The sequence below is a fragment of the Rhincodon typus genome, chromosome 25 (assembly GCF_021869965.1).
Source record: "Rhincodon typus isolate 14 chromosome 25, sRhiTyp1.1, whole genome shotgun sequence".
NCBI lineage: Eukaryota > Metazoa > Chordata > Chondrichthyes > Orectolobiformes > Rhincodontidae > Rhincodon > Rhincodon typus.
This window is the reverse complement of record NC_063356.1, coordinates 26,302,613-26,323,104: the sequence shown is the minus strand read 5'-3', so window position 1 is coordinate 26,323,104 and position 20,492 is coordinate 26,302,613. Positions and strand designations below refer to the sequence as shown.

Genomic DNA, 20,492 nt, shown 5'->3' with positions numbered 1-20,492 from the left:
TGGTTTAGGTATGATGGTGGTGAAGCCACCATCCCCAAAACTAAGAAATGCCATCCAAATGCCCAACAATTAGCTGATTAAGAACTGATGGGTGAGTTTCTCAGTGCATCGGGGGCCTCGGGTCCCAAGACGCTGCCGGTTAATCAGAGATTGACAACATCTTGGTCCTAAACTTCATCAGCACCCCCAAGCTTACTCCTCAGGAGATCCAGTGGGGAAAGGTTAAGTACTTCTTATACTCTTTACTTGATGTTGTGATTGAGGGGAGAGGTCAGAGGCAAGGGCATGCAGGTGGTTTCAGACACGATGCTCTTGCTCCTTGTCCTTGCCTGCAAGTGATCCCAAATTAGAGCAAGTGAGCACCACTCTCAAACTGAATCGATGGGTCACCATGGTTTCTAGACAGAAAAATAGCCACTTTTATTGTCTGAAATGCATTTTATTGTCTTTTATTGAACTAGGTGATCAGGGAGCTGGTGAGTTGAGACTCTTAAATGGCCACAAATTGAATACTTAAGGACCCCAAATGACAGCAGGCTGAGAAGTTTGCTCATGGACCTTCCTGCTGAAGTGGAGAAGAGCGTGTGGGGGCTGTGGGGGATGTGGGGGGAGGGGGTGTTTTTTTTCCAGGGCCAACTCACCTGATTATTTTCTCTTCTCTCCACCTCTAGGGAGAGGAAAATTGTGTCCAATAGCTTTTTTGGTCGAATTGCTGCAGCATGAGGAAGCCTGATGTATTGAGGACAGATGTCTCTTAACTTAGCTGTATCTGAGAATGTAAGTTGAATATGATAGTTTATGGTGTGCTTCTAGAAAGCATTAAGGAATTGGCATAGGGATAATTTGCTCGGAAGAGTGATCCTCATAATGGTTTTGTACAATCTTTAGTTCAACTGTTTGAGCAAATATATATTACAGTACACATTTCAGCAGGCTGAACATGTCATGCAGTCATAGATATCCTTGTGCTTTAGGTGAGATGCATGTAAAAAAAAGACTAATTAGTTGATTAGATTTCATGCATTTTATGTAGCCTATGGCTAACCAAACCTGGGGTTTGGCAATGCTGGCAGGACCAGCTTTAATTGCCTATATCTGTTTGCTCATGGAAAGCATGAGTGAACTGTCTTCTTGAGCTGCTGTAGTCCATTTTGTGCAGGAGATCAGGATTTTGAGCCAGTGACACTGGAGGAATACTGATACATTTTCAAATCTAGATGGTCAGTGGCTTGGAGGGCAACATGCAAGCGTGGTGTTCCCATGTATCTGCTATCCTTGCCCTTCTAGATGGTAGTGCTTATAGGTTTGGAAGGTGCTGTCTGATAAACCTTGCTGAATTTCTGCAGTGCATTTTGGAGATGGTACACACTACTGCTACTGAACATTGATGATAGAGGGAATAAATATTTGTGGATGATTTGTGTGAGGAGGTCAATTACTCACAGCATGGTTCCTAGCCTCTGACCTGCCCTTGTAGCCATTGTTTTTATATTCTAGTTGATGGTGACTGCCTGGATGTTGATAGTGGGTGACTCAGCAATGGCAATGCATTTGAATGTCAAGGGGTGATGGTTGGATTCTTTCTTGCTGGAGATGGTCATTTGTTATTTGTCACTTGTCAGGCCAAACCTGGATATTGTCTAGGTTTTTCTGCATTTGCACACAGACTACTTCATCATCTGAGTAGTCATAAATGGTATTGAACATTGTGTAATCATCAGTGAACATCCCTACCTCTGACCTTATGATGGAGGAAAGTTTGTTGGTGAAGCAACTGAAGTTAATAGGTCCTAGGACACTACTGTGAGTTGCCCTACCCTCCAACAACCACAACCATGCTCCTTTCTACTAAATATGACTCTGACCAGTGGAAAGTTTTTGCCGATTCCTATTAAGTCTAGGGCTTCTTGGCCATGCTCGGTCAAATGCAGCCTTGATGTCAAGGGCAATAATGAGCCTATCAGCAGCAAGAATAGGAGAGAACCAGCACGTGATTGGAAGAGTAAATTCTCAACATTTCATTTCATTCATTTTAATCGGGGTAGAGGTGGGCTTGATTGGCAAATTCACTCTTGAAAGCAACCACAGTGGCCTGGAGACTTTTGGGGCTGGATTCCCCTTCTACTCCCATTGCATTTTGGATTGTGATCGAGGGTTTTTTTTTTGTAACTGGTAAGAACATTAAAAGCAATGAGCTAGGCCTTTAAAACAGCTTGCCTCTGCACTTGACATCCCTTCATGGATTGCTGGCCCAACTCCAATTGGTTTGGGGACAGGTGAGTTTCCCACCTGTGCTCCCAACTCAGGAGTGAGATATCCAGCCTTTGTCTCCATTCACATGGTATATCAGTGTAATGCTGAGGTGACAGACCTCAAACATACATTCTCTTTCACTCTCCACTGTTGTTGCCTGAACTGCTGAGTACGTCTAGCATTTCTATATCTAATGAGCCTATTTTTCACCTTAATAATTTTTCACTAATCAACTATGAGACCCGTGGAAATGGAATGATTTGAAGTAAAACTGCCTCTCAAACAATGAGTTGTGCAGCTCTTGTGCAGTAAGCCAACTTCATCAGTGTGATTCTTTCACCTCAAATTTCTGCATTTTTTTGCTTATGTTTAAATATAAATTAAGGGATATGATTAATCACAACAAATTACTTGCTTGGATTTCTTGGTTTGAATCAGATCTCATTACATAAAGTTCTTTAAGTTTAAATTTGTTGTTCCTTATAATTTTAGAATGTAGAATTCCCTGAAGTAGTCTTTCCATATTATTGCTTACAGTACTGAATAGAAGTAATTTCAGGTTATTAATATGATTGTCATGACTTTTATTGCCAGATCCACATTCACATTTGAGTATAAAATCATGAGGGATATATAGAGGGTTAATGGTAGACACTTTTCGCCTAGGATAGGAGATTTCAAGACTAAGGGGCATATTTTTAAGGTGAGAGGAGAGAGATTTAAAAAAGACATGAGGGGCAAAAATTTTTACATGGAGGGTGATTTGCGTGTGGAATGAACTTCCTGAGGAAGTGGAGGATGTGGGCACTAGGTACAACATTTAAAACACACTTAGGTAAGTACATGAATAGGAAAGGTTTGGAAGGATATGGGCCAGGAGCAGGCAGGTGCTAATTTAGTTTGGGATTATGTTGGCGTAGTGTTTGGACTGAACAGACTTTTTTTTTGTGCTGTATGACAATGAAATTAATAGGAAATTCTGATCATGATATGAATTGACAATAGAAATACATGCATGAACGTTTCCTCCAATTGGTATTTTTCATGAGATTGCAAATACATTCTAAATATTTGCTAAATGCTAGTAAATACAGCAATTTTTTTCCTTGTGAACTAATCTATTGTTGCAAAATGGTGTCCCTTTAAAGTAATGTCACTTCTGTAGAAGACTTACATAGACAGTATACACTAACAAAAGGAAAATATTACTATTTTATTCTGCACCAGAGTATGAATATTTCAAGGTCTAGAAATGAAGCATTCTGAATTACTTGAATTGAGTTTTAATAATACCTTAGCTTAGGAAAGCTCTCTTCTGAATAGGATTCTGATAATGCCAGATTTCCTTTGAGCTTTAGATGTGTCAATCCACTCAGGCCACTCAAAGGGAGAGAAGAAAGTTGGTTGAAGGTCAGATCCCTGTTAAAAGTAGATATATTTAAGGTTTGCAATTAAAGATTATTTTGCAATTAATTGAAAAATCAAACAGCACATGAGATCCTGATTTATTCACAAACCTTTCTATTGAAAGTTACTATAATCTTTTTCCATCACAGAGGATTCTCTAGCATCTGCAGTTCCTACTATCTCTATTCCATGGTGTAGGTGGGGCTGCGTGTTGACATGTACCCAAATGTATAAACATTAGTAATTGATAGTTTTTCACTCACATAACGAACTGGTGAAGGGCTACAAGGCAGGGATGATTGTGATTGGAGGGGGACTAAGGAGGAACTCCAGAAAGTGGGAGGAGTCAGATTTCATTGTGCAGCTCAAATGAGCTTTCTGGGCTCACAAATAAATCTGAAAATTTTCTCTTTCTGTCAGAGCCTTCAGTTTTCATCAGGTTTGTCCTGGTGAAAAAGCTGTCACTGTTTTACAGCTGCAGCCTCCAGTCAAAACAGATCAAGCTCCAATCATTCCATCAAGGCCTCGGGTGCATGCTTAAAGACCACCCTGTCCTTGCTGCCTTCAGATTAAAATTGTGAGCTGTCAGATTGCAGTGAGGAAGGAGTGGACAAGTCCAGTTCTTCTTAACTATTACAATTAAGGCTGTGAAAATTACTCAAGTAATTGCAAAATCGTTTTGTAAGTTGCTGTCTTATTTGTGTCCCCTCTGAAGTTTTTTTTCACCCTTTTAACATCAGTGCCCAAGGATGGTGGAGAGCTCCCATATTCTCTGTTCACACTAAATGGGTGAGGGGTCTGTGAGCAATTGTTTATTCAACCAATCATATTTGAATGCACATCATATAATCCTAGAATGAATATACACTCTGAACAGTTATGTCAACACCAATGATTATTCATCTGAAGTACATAATCAACAAGATTACCATTACCATCTTTATGATGAAATGTAAATAATGGTCTGATCACTTGTAGAATGCTGCCCTTTAAATGAAACATTTTTTGCTTTCACTTTCTTTTTAAAATATACATCAAACTATGAATTGAATTCTGAGGTGTGGCTGCTTCTTCTAAATTTTGCTAGGATTTTACAAAAGAAACAATTTAACATGGCCTTGAAATAATTCCATCTTCCTTTCTCAATTCATCACTTCCCATATCTTCAATATCGCTGATGAGTATGTGATTTAAATACTGAGCACTTATATCACGGAAATTTAAATTCACAGAAGATAGTGCAAACTGATGGTCTGATTTGATCAAACAAAATGTGGTCGGAAGACCTTTGATACTCCAGATTGTACAAGTGACAGAAAATGGTTGAATGCTAGCATGAAGTGAGAGATAGGGAAAGTTGACAAGAAACCATAATAATTAGATCACTTAATAGGTATTTTATTGCATTGCAGTTTCTTTACAGATAAATGGCTGTTAACATTCATTTAAAAGTAACAATGTTATATTTTAAACAGTTTTCTTATTATTGGAAGCCAAATCTGCTTTGCTCCTACAGGTGTAACATCTTACTTAATAAGCACTAATTATAAATACTTACAACTTTCTTAAAGAACGTAATGAAGCAAAGGCATCAAGATGAATAAAGTCGATATTGTTCCAACTCAGGTCTCTGGAGTGAAAAAAACATTATTAGGTAAATATCTGATTTATAGTTTGAAACACTATACTTTCAACACAAGTCATATCACATGAAGCATGCGCTGCATAACATTTCATGCAGGATGATAAGGTGAAATCTGTACTAAATCAAAATGTTATATTCTGGTATCGAGAATTTGCTGACTTTTAGCCTCAAAAATGACTTTGACCTATCCTGAGGTAGCCTTGAGCAAAATTCCACTGTGGACGCCAGTGAACATAAAGATTTGTAGGCAAGAAAACAAGCTCAGGTGAAATTAGCAGAAATTCAACTGTAAGTTATTAAGTATTACAATGAAATTGTCCATCATTGAACATAGTGAAAACATATAATCATTATACAGTATGCAAATACAGGGCTAACCCTTTCTGACTGATTGTAACCCAGTAATATTTTTTCCCTGACAGTATATGATGAACAGAAATAGTTTTCACAAAACTCTTGACAGTGCAAATAAGTTTATACTTGGAACATAGAGCAGAATAGTAAATAAGGAGGCCATTCAGTCTGCTATGTCAGAACCAGTTTCATATTTCAATTCTCCTACCCTATCCCTATATCTTTTTACGTGTTAAAAAAAACTTATTTCCCATTTATAAGACTATTATGAATTCTACTTTCAATACATTTTCTGGCAGAACATTCTATATCCCAACAACACTCTGCATAAAGCAAACTTTTGAACTTTTTCCTCTACCCTTTTAATGACGGTCTCAAATTTATGCCTTTTAGCTAATAACTCAATGGCCAGTGTAAATAGCTTCCCATTTAGTCCTACCTCACAACTTAATTAACAAAGCCTGACAGATTTGATGCCTCTTCTAGATTTCTTTTTAAATTCCATTTCTTACAAATGACAAAACCCCCAGATTTTCTGATGTTGCCTCCCAACTAAAACTTCACATCAAATGCAGTGCTGAAAATCTCTGAAATAAAATAGAAACTGCTGGTCAACAATTATCATTGATGTCAGGATATAAATTGAACTTTGAAGTCTTGAAATAATCCTCTGAAATTGGGGGTTGAATTATATGCACAGTAAAAAAAAGTACTAGTGTTGGCATAGGTGTGGGTGTTCACCAAGTTTGTCACAAGGTGTCTGCTCGATGTGGCCATGTCTTAAACTTTCACAATGTGTTCACAACATAGTAGATATCACCTGCTTGATCCCTTGCACCCAGTTACAAGGTTCTGGTAACTAAAACATTCATTTGTAGGCTGACCATTAAGGCGAGCATTATATACCATGTGTAAAAAGTAGGTTGAGTTTTAAGCTGAGAATACTAAAAAAAAATTATTTGTGGGGCCTGAAAGAGTGGATCACATTAAAAAGCAAAATGATTTATACACCATGATTGACCGATCTGCTCCTCCTAATATTCCCTTCCTTTGACATTGAGAAAAGAAAAATCAAGCGCAGTATAGTCAACAACTGATTCAAAGAGAAATTTTAACTCTTCAACAGAATCAAAATTGGGCCCAATACTTTCCATCATTTGAGCACTGACAAAGTTGAAATTATCTCAGTGGGATTACATCTGAATCATAAGGGAATCTTAGTCTGAAAATCCCACTCTTCCCTTGCCTTACTAATTCTAATCATCATTATCCTGCAAGGACATAAGAATTTGAGAACTTTTACTGATCAGTGGAGTGACATATTGGCCCGATCTTTCTGGTCTCCAAAGTGTAGAACATCACCATAGTCCAAAATGTAGTTTGTGTTCTCACAGAAGTCTGTCATAATGACTCTTTAGATATTTTCCCGGAAGTCTGAGCTTCTGATGGGCAATTTCTGTCTTCCCCAGAACTCCCTGAAGAAGTCTCTGACTCTGAACTGGAGATATCGGACAGTTTTGACTATTTTACCTGAACTTTAAAAAAAAAAACATGGGATGTGAGCATGAAGGCTAGCCGTTATAGCCCATCCCTAATTGTCCAGAGTGCAGGGGAGAGTTAGCAGCAATGATGTAGATCTGTAGGCCAGACTAGGTGAGAATGACAGACTTACTTTGTTAAAAGGATACTAGTGAACAAGATGGGTTTTTGCAACATTTGTTACATGGACACCATTAGGTTAGTCTTTTTTTTTAAATTTAAGATTCCTTGACTAAAATCAAATTTCACTATCTGCCATGGTGGAATTTGAACTCATGTTCCCAAAATACTAGCCTAGTGGCATTACAATGGCATTACCACTACGCAATCACCTCCCTACACTGAAAAAAGGTTAGACACATTAAAACCATTGCCTGAACGACTACAAAACAGAAAACATTCCTACACTCCATACTCAACTCCTGGACTACTCCTGATCCTCTAACTCTGTCCCTCACCTGACCTTACCATCCGATCCTTCACACCTTCTGACCTACACACTAGAACACCAGATACAAATGCCACCAACTCCCCTCCCTCATTAGACCTGACACCCAATTTCACTAGATTTGACCTGATGTATGGCGCACTGAAACTCTGAATACTGCCTACCAAATCTACTCCATTACTCCTGACCCATTTACCCATTTTGCCCACTTGCCACTCTACCACGCTGCACATCAATCACCTCATTCAACTGCCGCCTTTCCAATTTACTTAACACACTCAAACCCACTTACCGACTCTAGGTAGGTTTTCAAAAAAACTTTGAGGCACTGATACTTCTTATTTTCCAGAATACAGCAGCTAGGGCCATATAAAGGGGGGTCTGTGAAGATTCTCTCCCCTGCTTTTTTGTGAGAATTTTACGCTTGGTGAGTTTGGAAATCTCTTCCATTGAAAGATCAGATCACAAAATTGGAGAAAGGCAAATAGGCTTTTTTTTTGTTCAAGGGGGGATAGCAAATACAGGATATCTACACAGATCAGATTTGGGCCATTATCAATGCATTCAGAAATGTACCTTCAGCAGACCCAAACTTGTAACTTAGACCAAAGTGAACTTTAATATTTCTGCCATTCCTTTACTATTAATACAAATTCCTTTTTATCTTTGTACAGCCCTACCCTCACTTTAACTAATCTTTTACTTTTTATCTGTTTATAAAATCCTTTATTATTTCCTTTTATGTTGCCTACCAGTTTTTCTAACAATGAGCCTTTGTCAAAGCCATAGCACTCCTATAGCTAAATCAGAAAGTGGAGGGTTCAAGGCCCAGTCCAGTCAGCTCAGGCAAGTGGAGACTACAGTTTCTAGATATTACGTTGATACCCAGTGGGGTAACTGTGTGCTCAGAAAGAGAAATCACCAGCTCATTAGTGATATATAATGTCCAATAATACAATTTTGTATTTTGAATACCTGTAGGTGAGAAACAAATGCATCTTTTCTCTTCTTTCAAAAAAGACGTTCATAATGTGATATTAAATAAGCTCAATTTTGGTTTGCAAATAACCTATAGAACAACATAAACTCCTTGGAATGGATAAGGAACAGTTATGGAAAATCAGTTAAATAGTTTAATAAGGGTTGTCAGTTTGTAACATAAGATGTTGATGAACAATTATTCACCAAGGGTTAATGTTTTGTAACTGAGGGTTACATCTGTGAGAAAAAGTCACTTTCCCACACAGCTTGATGAATCAGGACAATGAATACAAAAGGCGCAAATGACTACGAACAAAGTTTATTTACTGCAGCAAGTTATGGTATTTCATGCTGGAGGCTGATTTCTTTCTTGTCTTTCCAAATGTTTATGGCCATTTATGACAGAATACAGGTAGGGTAAGTTATAGCATGGACAAAACTCTGAACCTAAGGCAAGAAGAGGAAGCAATGTCTTGTCTTTGCAACTGTTTCCTAGCTATTTTAAACATCCGCTTGAAGAGCAACTGATGCTATACCTACAAAGAACATTCACAGGTATCTTATTTTGTATGACTGCCTGTGTGACTGAGTTCCAGCCTGGTGCCTGGAATCGGGTTTCTGTCTTATCAACAGTGCAGTAAAACTTCATTTGGGAAGACTGCTTCAGGAAAGAATGTGAAAACCTACTCACAGAGATCGCAGAGCCATTAGCTGTTGAAACGTGTCAGCTCTGATTTCAGTGATTCTATTATGCTGTAGGCCACTGAAAAGACAAACAGTACAATGAGATCAAGGTTTCAAGACATCATTCTTGTTTCAGGGGACAGGGGAAAAAATCAATCATTCTGGCATGAGAAAAGACAAAACATAGCGGAAGTGGTTTGTATCAAGCGTTAAAGTAGTGGCTTCATGTTAAATAGAAGATATGTTGCCATTATCTGATCCTTGAAAGTCAATTTTCCCTTCCAATTCCTTCCTGAGGGCACTGACTCATGCTTGGGGATATGCTTTCATGGTACCAGCTACCATCTGGTACCTTGCCCAAGAGGTGACTTTTTACATGTACAGTCTTTGAAGATCGCCAGACTACTTTGCTCTGGGAAGCATTAAAGTCCAACCTAATACTGTCCTCATTTTAATATCCAACAACACATGCCCTTCCCAGTGTCACTGTTGCTAAACAGCTTGACTCCCTCTTCGCTAGATCAGCAGCACTGAACCCATTTCTGCTGCCTTCATTGCAGCCTTACGGGAGAAGAATGAGGGATTGAATTTCAAGATTTGCTGATGCCAAAATGATTTGTTAAAAATTCATTCAAGGGAAAGTGGTCATCATTGGCTGGGCCAGCTTTTATTGCCCATCGCTATTTGCCCTTGAGAACATGGTGGTGAACTGCCTTCTTGAATCGCTGCAGTCCACGTGCAGTGAGGTTGACATCCAATGCCCTTAGGGAGGGAATTCTGGGATTTTCAACTGAACGACAGTGAAGGAATGGCAATATATTTCCAAGTCAGGATGGTGAGTGGCTTGGAGGGCAGCTTGCAGATGGTGGTTTTCCCATGTACTTGCTGCCCTTATCCTTCGAGATGGAAGTGGTCATGGATTTGGAAAGTTCAGTCTTAAGAGCCTTAGTGAATTTAGACTACATGTAAGGAAAAAAAATCTGTTTTCTTGGATTATTAGTGACTTATAATTATCACGTATAAAACTTGAAAGAGCTGCAAATCAAATAAGTTGGATCACAGAGGAATAAATGGTTGGACTATTTCTTCCTTGGTCCTGCTTAGGCCTTGTGCTAATTCAGAGGGTTGACACTGACATACGGCTTCTTCTAGACAATCGTTATCTACCATTCTGAATAGCACTTAAATAAAGGATATGAATAGCCAATAGTGAGCATATGGAAGGAAATACACATTTCTAAAAATGATAACTTGCAAGACAGGCAGCAGTGTGAAGACAGCTAATATTGAATAACAGATAAACAACAAGGCACTGTTAACTGCTGCATTTCGCAAAGCAGGGAAATTTCAGTTTTAAGTATTGCAGGAACTTGCATTCACAGAAACTAAGAAATTAAGAACTTACATTTCTTCAAGCTTCTGACAGTTGTGGAAACTTGGCAGCACATGAATTTGATTGTATGATAATTCCCTGTAGACGTAAAAAATATATTAATACATAATTTGCAAAGGCTACTGATTGTTTAGGTGACTGCAGATTTCAAAACACTGTTGATCTTGTAATGCTTCAAAACTATGAACAAAATGAATTCAGATGATGTGTTAGATATGAGAGAGGTAATTTCCAGTTTTAGAAACGACGTGGCATACCTGGTGAGAATTTGCATGTAGCAATCTATTATGCTTGTGGACAAGTTTGAAATATAAAATGAGATCCCTGAATTCTAAGACTCTATTGGTGATTGATATGATGTGACCAGTTATAACCCTATTACATACCTCCATTAGAGAATACTATATTTAATTGTAAGTTGTTTCATTATGTGGTAATTCAGTATTTAGCACTAAATTCTGATCAACACAACTCAATGGACATGAAATTAGTTCAGTTTCTAAAATAGATACCTGATCTTCACTGGATATTTTACACCCAGGCAGTCAGGAGAACATTTAGTGTAGCTGACATGAAGATTGGTGGAGTTGTGGACAGCATGGAGGGCTGTTGCAGGTTGCAACGGGGCATTGACAGGATGCAGAGCTGGGCAAAGAAGTGGCAGATGGAATTCAACCCAGAAAAGTGTGAAGTGATTCATTTTGGAAGGTCAAATTTGAATGCAGAATACAGGGTTAATGGCAGGATTCTTGACAGTGTGGAAGAACAGAGGGATCTTGGGGTCAACGTCTGTAGATCCCTCAAAGTTGCTACCCAAGTTGATAGGGTTGTAAAGAAGGCGTATGGTGTGTTGGCTTTCATTGGTAGGGGAATTGAGTTTAACAGCCGTGACGTTATGCTGCAGCTCCTTGAAACATTGGTTAGACCACACTTGGAATATTGTGTTCAGTTCTGGTCACCTCATTATAGGAAAGATGTGGAAGTTTTAGAGAGGGTGCAGAGGAGATTTACCAGGATGCTGCCTGGACTGGAGGGCAGGTCTTATGAGGAAAGGTTGAGGGAGGTAGGGTTTTTCTCATTGGAGCGAAGAAGGATGAGAGGTGTGCAAGATGATGAGAGGCATAGATAGAGTGGATAGTCAGAGGCTTTTTCCCAGGGCGGAAATGACTATTACAAGGGGGCATAATTTTAAGGTGATTGGAGGAAGGTATAGGGAAGATGTCAGAGGTAAGTTCTTTACACAGAGAGTGGTGGGCGTGTGGAATGCGCTGCCGGCAGTGGTAGTGGAGTTAGATACTTTAGAGACTTTTAAGCAACTCCTGGATAGGCACATGGAGGATAGTAAAATGTAAGGTATGCAGGGCAGTTTGATCTTAGTAGGATAATAGATCGGCACAACATCATGGGCCGAAGGGCCTGTACTGTGCTGTACTGTTCAATGTTCTATGTTCAAACAAATAGTTAGAACAGTGATATCACCATGAGGAGAAGGGGAGAAATGTTGAGTGGGGTACCTCAAAATTCAGTCTTTGAGAGGACAATGTTTTTTAACTTAAATAAACAACAAGGATTGGGAACTTTACAAAGTGATCCCATTTACAACTTACGTCAAACCAGAAGAGTCAGTGACATCAGAAGAGGCAGCTCAGAATTTCTAGGGTGCTTTGGGCAGGTGAAGCTCTTCAGTCTGGAGTCCAGGCCCAGCGCAGACTGGAGGCTAGGTGCCAGCGTGGAGTGGGTTGGAAGGACTGTTGTCAGAACTTATATTTCTATTTTCTAATTTATTCCTTTGATCTGTAATGCTGGACTTCCTATTTCTTTATTTTTCTAATTTCTTTCTCCTAAGAAATTGTACTGAGTAATCTGTACCTAGGTATCTTATACCTAAGATGGTGCTGTAAGTGGCGACTTATAATCTTTGCACTGCACTCATTTGAGTAGATATGATCATTGGGGGAGCCAACGGCCTAATGGTATTATCACTGGACTGTTAATCCAAAGACCCAGATAATGTTCTGGGAACCTGGGTTCAAATCCCCCCATGGCAGATGGTGGAATTTGAATTCAATGACCATGCATCCATTGCCAATTGTTGGAGGAAAAACTCATCTGGTTCACTAATGTCCTTTAGGGAGGGAAACTGCCATCCTTACCTGGTCTGGCCTACATGTGACTCCAGACCCACAGCAATGTGGTTGACTCTGAACTGCCCTCTGAGCAATTAGGGATGGGCAATAAATGCTGCCTAGTCAGCAATGCCCTCATCCCATCAATAAATGAAAAAAAAGCCAATTCAGTTCAATATTATCCTTGAAACTTTTGATATTATTTTGGAAATCATGCACACTTATCTGGTAACAAGGCATGATTATATTTTTCCATAGTACTTCCTGTGATACATCATTTTTGTACATACATTATAAATCACTTTCAGTTCCCTATGATATAGCAATCAAACACTTTCTGCAACTAAAACTAGAAAATAATGACAGCTGGCAGACCATAAGACCATAAGACATCGGAGCAGAAATTAGGCCATTCAGCCCATCGGGTCTGCTCCGCCATTCAATCATGGCTGATACGTTTCTCAATCCCATTCTCCCCCTTTCTCCCCATAACCCTTGATCCCCTTGACAATCAAGAACCTATTTATCTCCGTCTTAAATATGCTCAATGACCTGGCCTCCACAGTCTTGTGTGGCAGTGAATTCCATAGATTCACCATTCTCTGGCTGAAGAAGTTTCTCCTTATCTCTGTTCTAAAAGGTCTTTCCTTTACTCTAAGGCTGTTTCATCAGGTCCTAGTCTCTCCTACCAATGGAAACATCTTCCCAACGTCCAGGCCATTCAGTATTCTGGTAGTTTCAATTAGATCCCCCCCTCATCCTTCTAAACTCCATCAAGTATAAACCCAGAGACCTCAAATGGTCCTCATATGTTAAGGCTTTCATTCCTGGGACCATTCTCATGAACCTCCTCTGAACCCGCTCTAGGGCCAGTACATCTTTACTGAGATATGTGACTCAAATCTGTGCACAATACTCCAAAAGTGGCCTGACCAGAGCCTCATAGAGCCTCAGAAGTACATCCCTGCTTTTATATTGAAGTCCTCTCAAAATAAATGCCAAAGTTACATTTCCTTTCCTAACTACTGACTCAACCTGCAAGTTTATCTTGAGAGAATTCTGGACTAGAACTCCGAAGTCTCTTTGCACTTCAGATTTCTGAACTTTCTCCCCATTTAGAAAATAGTCCGTGCTTTTATTCTTCTTACCAAAGTGCATGACCTCACGCTTTCCCACATTGTACTCCATCTGCCACTTCTTTTGCCCACTCTCCTAACCTGTCCAAATCCTTCTGCAGCCGCCCTGCCTGCTCAATACTACCTGTCCCTCTACCTACCTTTGTATAATCTGCAAACTTAGCCAAAATGCCCTCAGTTCCTTCATCTAGATCATTTATGTATAAAGTGAAAAGTTGTGGCCCCAACACTAACCCTTGCAGAACACTGGCTGCCATCCTGAGAAAGACCCTCTTAAACCAACTCTCAGCTTTTTGCCAGAAGCCAATCTTCTATCCATGCTAGCACCTTGCCTCTAACACCATGGGCCCTTATCTTACTCAGCAGCCTCCTGTGCAGCACCTTGTCAAAGGCCTTCTTGAAGTCCAGGTAGATAACATCCATTGGCTCTCCTTGGTCTACCCTGCTTGTTACTTCCTCAAAGAATTCTAACAGATTTGTCAGGCATGACCTCCGCTTGATCAAACCATGCTGACTTTGCCCTATTTTACCATGCACTTACAAGTATTCAGAAATTTCATCCTTCACAATGGACTTAAAATCTTACCCACAACCGAGGTTAGGCTAATTGGCCTATAATTTTCCGTCTTTTGCCTTACTCCCTTTTTAAACAGGGATGTCATGTTACTGATTTTCCAGTCCCCTGGAACCCTCCCTGACTCTAACGATTCCTGAAAGATCACCACTAATGCCTCCACTGTCTCTTCAGCTATCTCCTTAAGAACTCTGGGGTGTAGTCCGTCTGGTCCAAGTGGTTTATCCACCTTCAGGCCATTCAGTTTTTCTAGCACCTTCTCCTTGGTGATGGCCACCATACTCAGCTCTGCCCCCTGACTCTCTTGAATTTTTGGGATATTACTCGTGTCTTCCACTGTGAAGACTGACACAAAGTATTTATTCAGTTCCTCAGCCAGTTCCTTGCTCCTCACTACTATCTCTCCAGTGTCATTTTCCAGTGGTCCAATGTCCACTTTTGTCCTTTACACATCTAAAGAAACTCTTACTGTCCTCCTTTATATTCCTGGCTAGCTGACCCTCATATTTAATCTTCTCCCTTCTTATTTCTTTTCTTGTTGTCCTCTGTTGGTCCAATCCTCTGGTTTTCCACTGCCCTTTGCGACATTATATGCTTTCTCTTTTTTGCTTTTATGGTATCCCTGACTGCCCCAGTCAGTCATGGTTTTCTCATCATCCCTGTACCATGTTTCTTTTTCCTAGGAATGAATTTTTGCTGTGTCTCTTGAATTACTCCCAGAAACTCCTGCCATGGTTGTTCCACTGTCTTTGCTGCTAGGCTCCTCTCCCAGTCAATTCCGCCCAACTCCTCCCTCATACCTCTGTAGTTGGCTTTATTCAGCTGTAATACCGTTACCTCTGATTCTATATTCTCCCTGTCAAATTGCAGAGTAAATTCAATCATATTATGATTACTGCCTCCTAAGAGTTCCTTCACCTTAAGCTCCCTTGTCAAGTCTGCCTAACTGCGCAACACTAAATCCAGTACTGCCTGTTCCCTTGTGGGATCCACCACGAGCTGCTCCAAAAAGCCATCTCGTAGACATTCCACAAATTCCTTTTCTTGCAATCCACTACCAACCTGATTTTCCCAGTCTACCTGCATATTGAAATCCCCCATGATCTCTGTAACTTGCCTTTCTTACACACCTTTTCTATCTCCTGGTGCATCTGGAGCCCTAGCTCCTGACATAATTCCAACTATGGCTTTTTTTTTTACCTCTGTGGTTCCTCAACTCTACCCACACAGATTCTACACCATCTGACCCTACTTTGTTTCTTACTATTTATTTAATTTCATTTCTTGCTAATAAGGCAACCCCACCCCCTCTGCCCACCTGCCTATCTTTTTGATAGGATGTATATCCTTGGATATTCAGCTCCCAATTCTGATCCACTTGCAGTCACGTCTCCATGATGCCCACCACGTCACATCTGCCAATTTCGATCTGTGCCACAAGCTCGCTCTTATACTGCGTGCATTCAGACATAACGCCTAAAGTCCTGTATTAACTGTCCCCTTAGCAAACTCAGGCTAATAAAATGAATAGCTATTTATTGAAAATATGTGAGATTTCAGAGAAGAAACTATGTCAAAGAAGTTATACATACAAATTGTTATTATTATACAGATCAGCAGAAAACATATTAGCATTGCTATGAAATTGGACATTATTTGAATCCGTTAGCAATTTAGAGCCTGCATTGTGCATACTTTTATTCATTCATTTTTCTGGGGATTGATTTAACAAAATTGCACATTTGGATTGCCTGGTTTTTAGCCTTACCAATAAATATTCACTCTTTGATCTAAACTTCCCTAATGAAGCCCACATCCTGCACTCATTTCCATGCCCAGTAAAATGTGGATCATGTTATGACACTAACAAAAACAGAAGTTGCTGGAGAAACTCAGCAGATCTGGCAGCTCCTGTGGACAGAAAACAGAGTTAATGTTGACTCGTGTGACCCTTCTTATTGTTCTGACAATGAATTGGAACCCCAAAGCAAAACGCCTATGATGCAGGTACAGAAAGACCCTCTCACATTCTGAGTGCTGCCAATCCATTTAAAAAAAAATGAAAGTATGTCAAAGGAATTTCAAACAACTGACAGAATCTCAATGTCAAAGCTATCAGCAACCATCACTCCAAGGGCCTCAATGGTCCACGAGCAGTGTTTTGTGATCAATTCAGAGACTGATACATATATCTGTGTTTTTTTCTAAAAGCTTCGTTCTTTTGGACTCATTACTATTCTGTGCAAATGTGTTTTGCATTTATTAACTCTTCGATGTTGAGTAATTAACAAACTCGATCTATGTTAATTCAAGAAAACGTGGTTAAATTGACTCCTTGATCTTGAAATCACTGGCATTCCTTTCTCTAGTTCCTTTTCCATATTTCTTCTTGCCAATCGGTGTTCTCAAAGAATTGTGTCGCTTCATCCAGGAAGTTCCTTCAAATTAGTTTCTTCTGAATGAGGGAATGCATCGATATCTATATTGCATTTCTTGAGGGAAGCCCGTAAGGAGTCCTTGAAATGATTCTTTTATCTTCTTGTTCGAGTGTTTTCCTTGAGCTGGATAATGAAGATTTACTTTGGTAGTCAAAACTCAGGCATCTTGAGCATGCGGCCGGCTCAGAGAAAATGGTTTTGGATGATCATGGCCTCAATGCTGGTGCTACTGGCTGTTTCAAGGATGCTGATGTTAGTTTGCTCGTCCTCGCAGTTGATGTGGGAGAATTCCTTGCAAACAGTGTTGATAATACTTCTCGAGGGTCTTTATATGAAGTCTACACGTAATCCAAGTTTCAGAGCCATATAGTAGATTACATACACCAGAATGTTGCTGTCGGCACAGATGTCACAGTCTTCGAAGACTCCTCCTTAGGTGTCTGAAGGTGACATTGCTGAGTGGATACACTGTTGGATCTCTGCGTTGATGTTAGCCTGAGATGAGAGGTGGCTCCCAATGTGAGATGTTCAATGGATGTGCTGTATCCTCGTGAGAGTGAGAGTGAAAGAGAAAGAGAGAGAATGACAGACACCTTTGGTTCTCACTCATTTTCCGTTCTCCTTCTCTTTGTCCCCAAATTATTCCTGAACTTGCCAAAAACTGTAGGCTTTTTACAACCTTCCTAGTCTCCCTGGACCGTCATCTTCTATCTGAGGGTGATATTTTGCAGATTGCCAAATCATTCCAAATAAAAATATCTGTCCCTGGTATTGGCAAGCTTAGGTCCATACCCACTGTTTCAATACCCGTGACAATTTCACGCTATGTAAGATGTAACTAGTGGCACCTTCATACTCTTCACCATGAGTCCTTTCCTCAGCATGTCAGAATTTAACTTGAGTTAGATGGAAAATTTTTACATTTCCTACACGCTAGATCAATGAGCCACTGCCATCCAGGAAACTGCTGACCTCTTTATCTGGCTGTTATCCTTGTCATAGAGTCATACCGCATGGAAACAGACCCTTTTGTCCAACCAGTCCACGCAAAACATAATCGTAAACTAGCTAGTCCGCATCTGCCTGCTTCTGGCCATATACCTCCAAAACCTTCCCATTCATGTGCTTATTTAAGTATCTTTTAAACGTTGTAACTATGCCATCATCCATAACTTCCTCACAGAGTTCATTCCACATGCAAACCACCTTCTGTATAAAACATTTGCCCCTTAGGTCTTGTCTAAATCTCTCTCCTCTCACCTTACAAATATGCCAACTAGTCTTGAAATCCCCCATACTAGGGAAAAGACATCTACCATTAATCCTACCTCTATCCCTCATTATTTAGTAAACCTCTATGAGGTCACCCTTCAACCTCCAACATTCAGCGAAAAAAAAAAAATCCCAACCTATCCAGCCTTTCTTTACAACTCAAATCCTTCCATACCTGGCAACATCCTGGTAATTCTCTTCTGAACCCTCTCTAGTTTAATAATATCCTTCCTATAAGAGGGTGGCCAGAGCTCGACACAATATTCCAGAACTGGTCTCACCAATGTCCTGTACAACCTCAACATGACTTCCCAACTCCTACCTGAGCAGACACTAACCCCCTTTAATGCTACAGACACTGGTCTTGCATCCTGAGTTTCTGTGGGATGCTGAAACCAACAATTTTCCTTTACATGACCTGCCTTTCCTCAATGGCAGCACTTGAGTCAGTTTCCCATCTGTCTCCCAACAGGTCTCCTTTAAGTATTCGGAGTTAATTGTACCTTCTCTGCCTGTTTTTTTTTCCTCTTCAAGTTGTCTCAGGTGTATTTATTGCTTCCTTCCCTCTCTGTGGTCCATCCGGATCCCAGCCTATGGGTCTGTGTGTTAACTCGGAATGGCTGCTTGTCTGGGCCCTGCCAACCTCTCTATGAGCATGTGTTGGAATGTGTTAAGTTTTTGGGCTCCTTGAGAAGAATTATCTTATAAAGGTTTTCACTGGTGGCCTCAGTTTTAAGCGCTGCACCCACTAGTCAAAGATTACGTCCTAAACCACTCAAATTTTAATTATGTATGGTCCGACCATTTCTTGATGGTATGGAATTGCTTTCTGGTACTCCTCTAGCACAAACTGCTATACACTTAAACTGGGTGGAGAAACAGGAGGCTGGAAGAACACAGCAAGCCAGGCAGCATCTGGAGGAAAGGAGAAGTCAACGTTCCAGGTATTATCCTTTTTCAGGACTGGATGTGGGGGTAGGGGGAGACCCATAGGCTTTGAGCGCACATCTGAGGCAAAGAACCTCTTCAAAGTGGGCACCGTGTCTGAGGGAGGCAGAGGCCTCAGGACTCTCCCTACCCACACATCCAGTCCTGGAGAAGGGTAATACCTGGAACGTTGACTTTTCCTTTCTTCCAGATGCTGCCTGGCATGCTGTGTTCTTCCAGCTTCCTGTTTATCTACCTTGGATTCCAGCATCTGAAGTTTTTTTTTGTCTCTAACTCACTTAAACTAACCCCTTTTGCTGTCTCTGAGTCACTGGCACTCTCCTCAGGCTACAGGGAGTAAATGTTCTGAGCTTTCACTGTCAGAATGCTGTGAAACAGCAATGTCTGTTGAAGTGACCACATTATATGTTATGCAAATTACTTGCAAAAGGTGAAAAAGGCATCAAGATTAAGGATTAAATGGGTGAACTTGCACATTTCAGCTTTCAAATCAGAGTTGGGTGTGGCTCCCTCATCAGAGGTGCCCTCAATGGAATATTCGGGTCTCAGCTCAAGCTGTCTTAATTGGAACTCATTTTCTCAACCCCTCTTTCTAATTTCCTGAAATTCTCTCCTTTCCTTTCCTATTCTGACAATTCTCTTGCTACTTTGCTTGTGTTGGAATTCCAGTCCCAATTTTAGCTGTTCCAATTTTAATTTGTCTGTTTCTCTGGCTTCGGTTTCCACCTCTACATATTTCACCAAGAGTTTGGCAAAATTTTTGTTTTGTTGGCTTGAGGCAAACTCAACTCCTAAGTGCTTATCTACAACTTTTAATTCCTCTAAGGTTAACACTGTTAAAATTTCCGATCTTTATTTTGTCCTGCTCTACTGGCATCAAATGTGGACATTTTATCACATTAATGTCAAAGGCCGAGGAAGCCTTTTTGCAGATTTTTTTAAACAACGTTTAAAGTAACAATTTATTTTTCCCACTCCAATTCTGTCATTTGCCTGTGGAAATGTACTGGCTGAGCCCCCAAATTGACTAGGTGAGGAGTCCCTTATTTTTGACACTATTGGTTGGTAGAAAAGATATTGCTTTAGCACGCAGCTATAAAACACTTAATTTAAAATATAGCATTAGTCAAATTTAAGGAACTGATTGGAAAAGTCTTAAGTGAAAGAAAGAGTTTTTTTGTTTGCTTAACCTCAAGAAAGATAATAAAACAGGGAAAGACATCAAATACACACACAAACACATATAGAAAGTTTACAAAGAAGAGATTGTATGGTCCAAAAGAAGATTGCAAAT

General features: G+C 40.1%; 1 protein-coding gene across 2 annotated transcripts in view; it reads right to left on the bottom strand.

Moving 5' to 3' along the window:
- The window catches only part of LOC109913865 (leucine-rich repeat-containing G-protein coupled receptor 6), a 235,120-nt gene that overhangs the window by 7,012 nt on the left and 207,616 nt on the right, over nucleotides 1-20,492 (bottom strand). For both annotated transcript variants that reach the window (XM_020513425.2, XM_048612237.1), the window contains 4 exons: nucleotides 10,717-10,782; nucleotides 9,319-9,390; nucleotides 5,219-5,290; nucleotides 3,547-3,672 (listed from right to left, as the gene is read on the bottom strand). In XM_020513425.2, coding sequence (XP_020369014.2) covers nucleotides 3,547-3,672; nucleotides 5,219-5,290; nucleotides 9,319-9,390; nucleotides 10,717-10,782 — 336 coding nt within the window. The remainder of the gene's footprint in view (nucleotides 1-3,546; nucleotides 3,673-5,218; nucleotides 5,291-9,318; nucleotides 9,391-10,716; nucleotides 10,783-20,492) is intronic.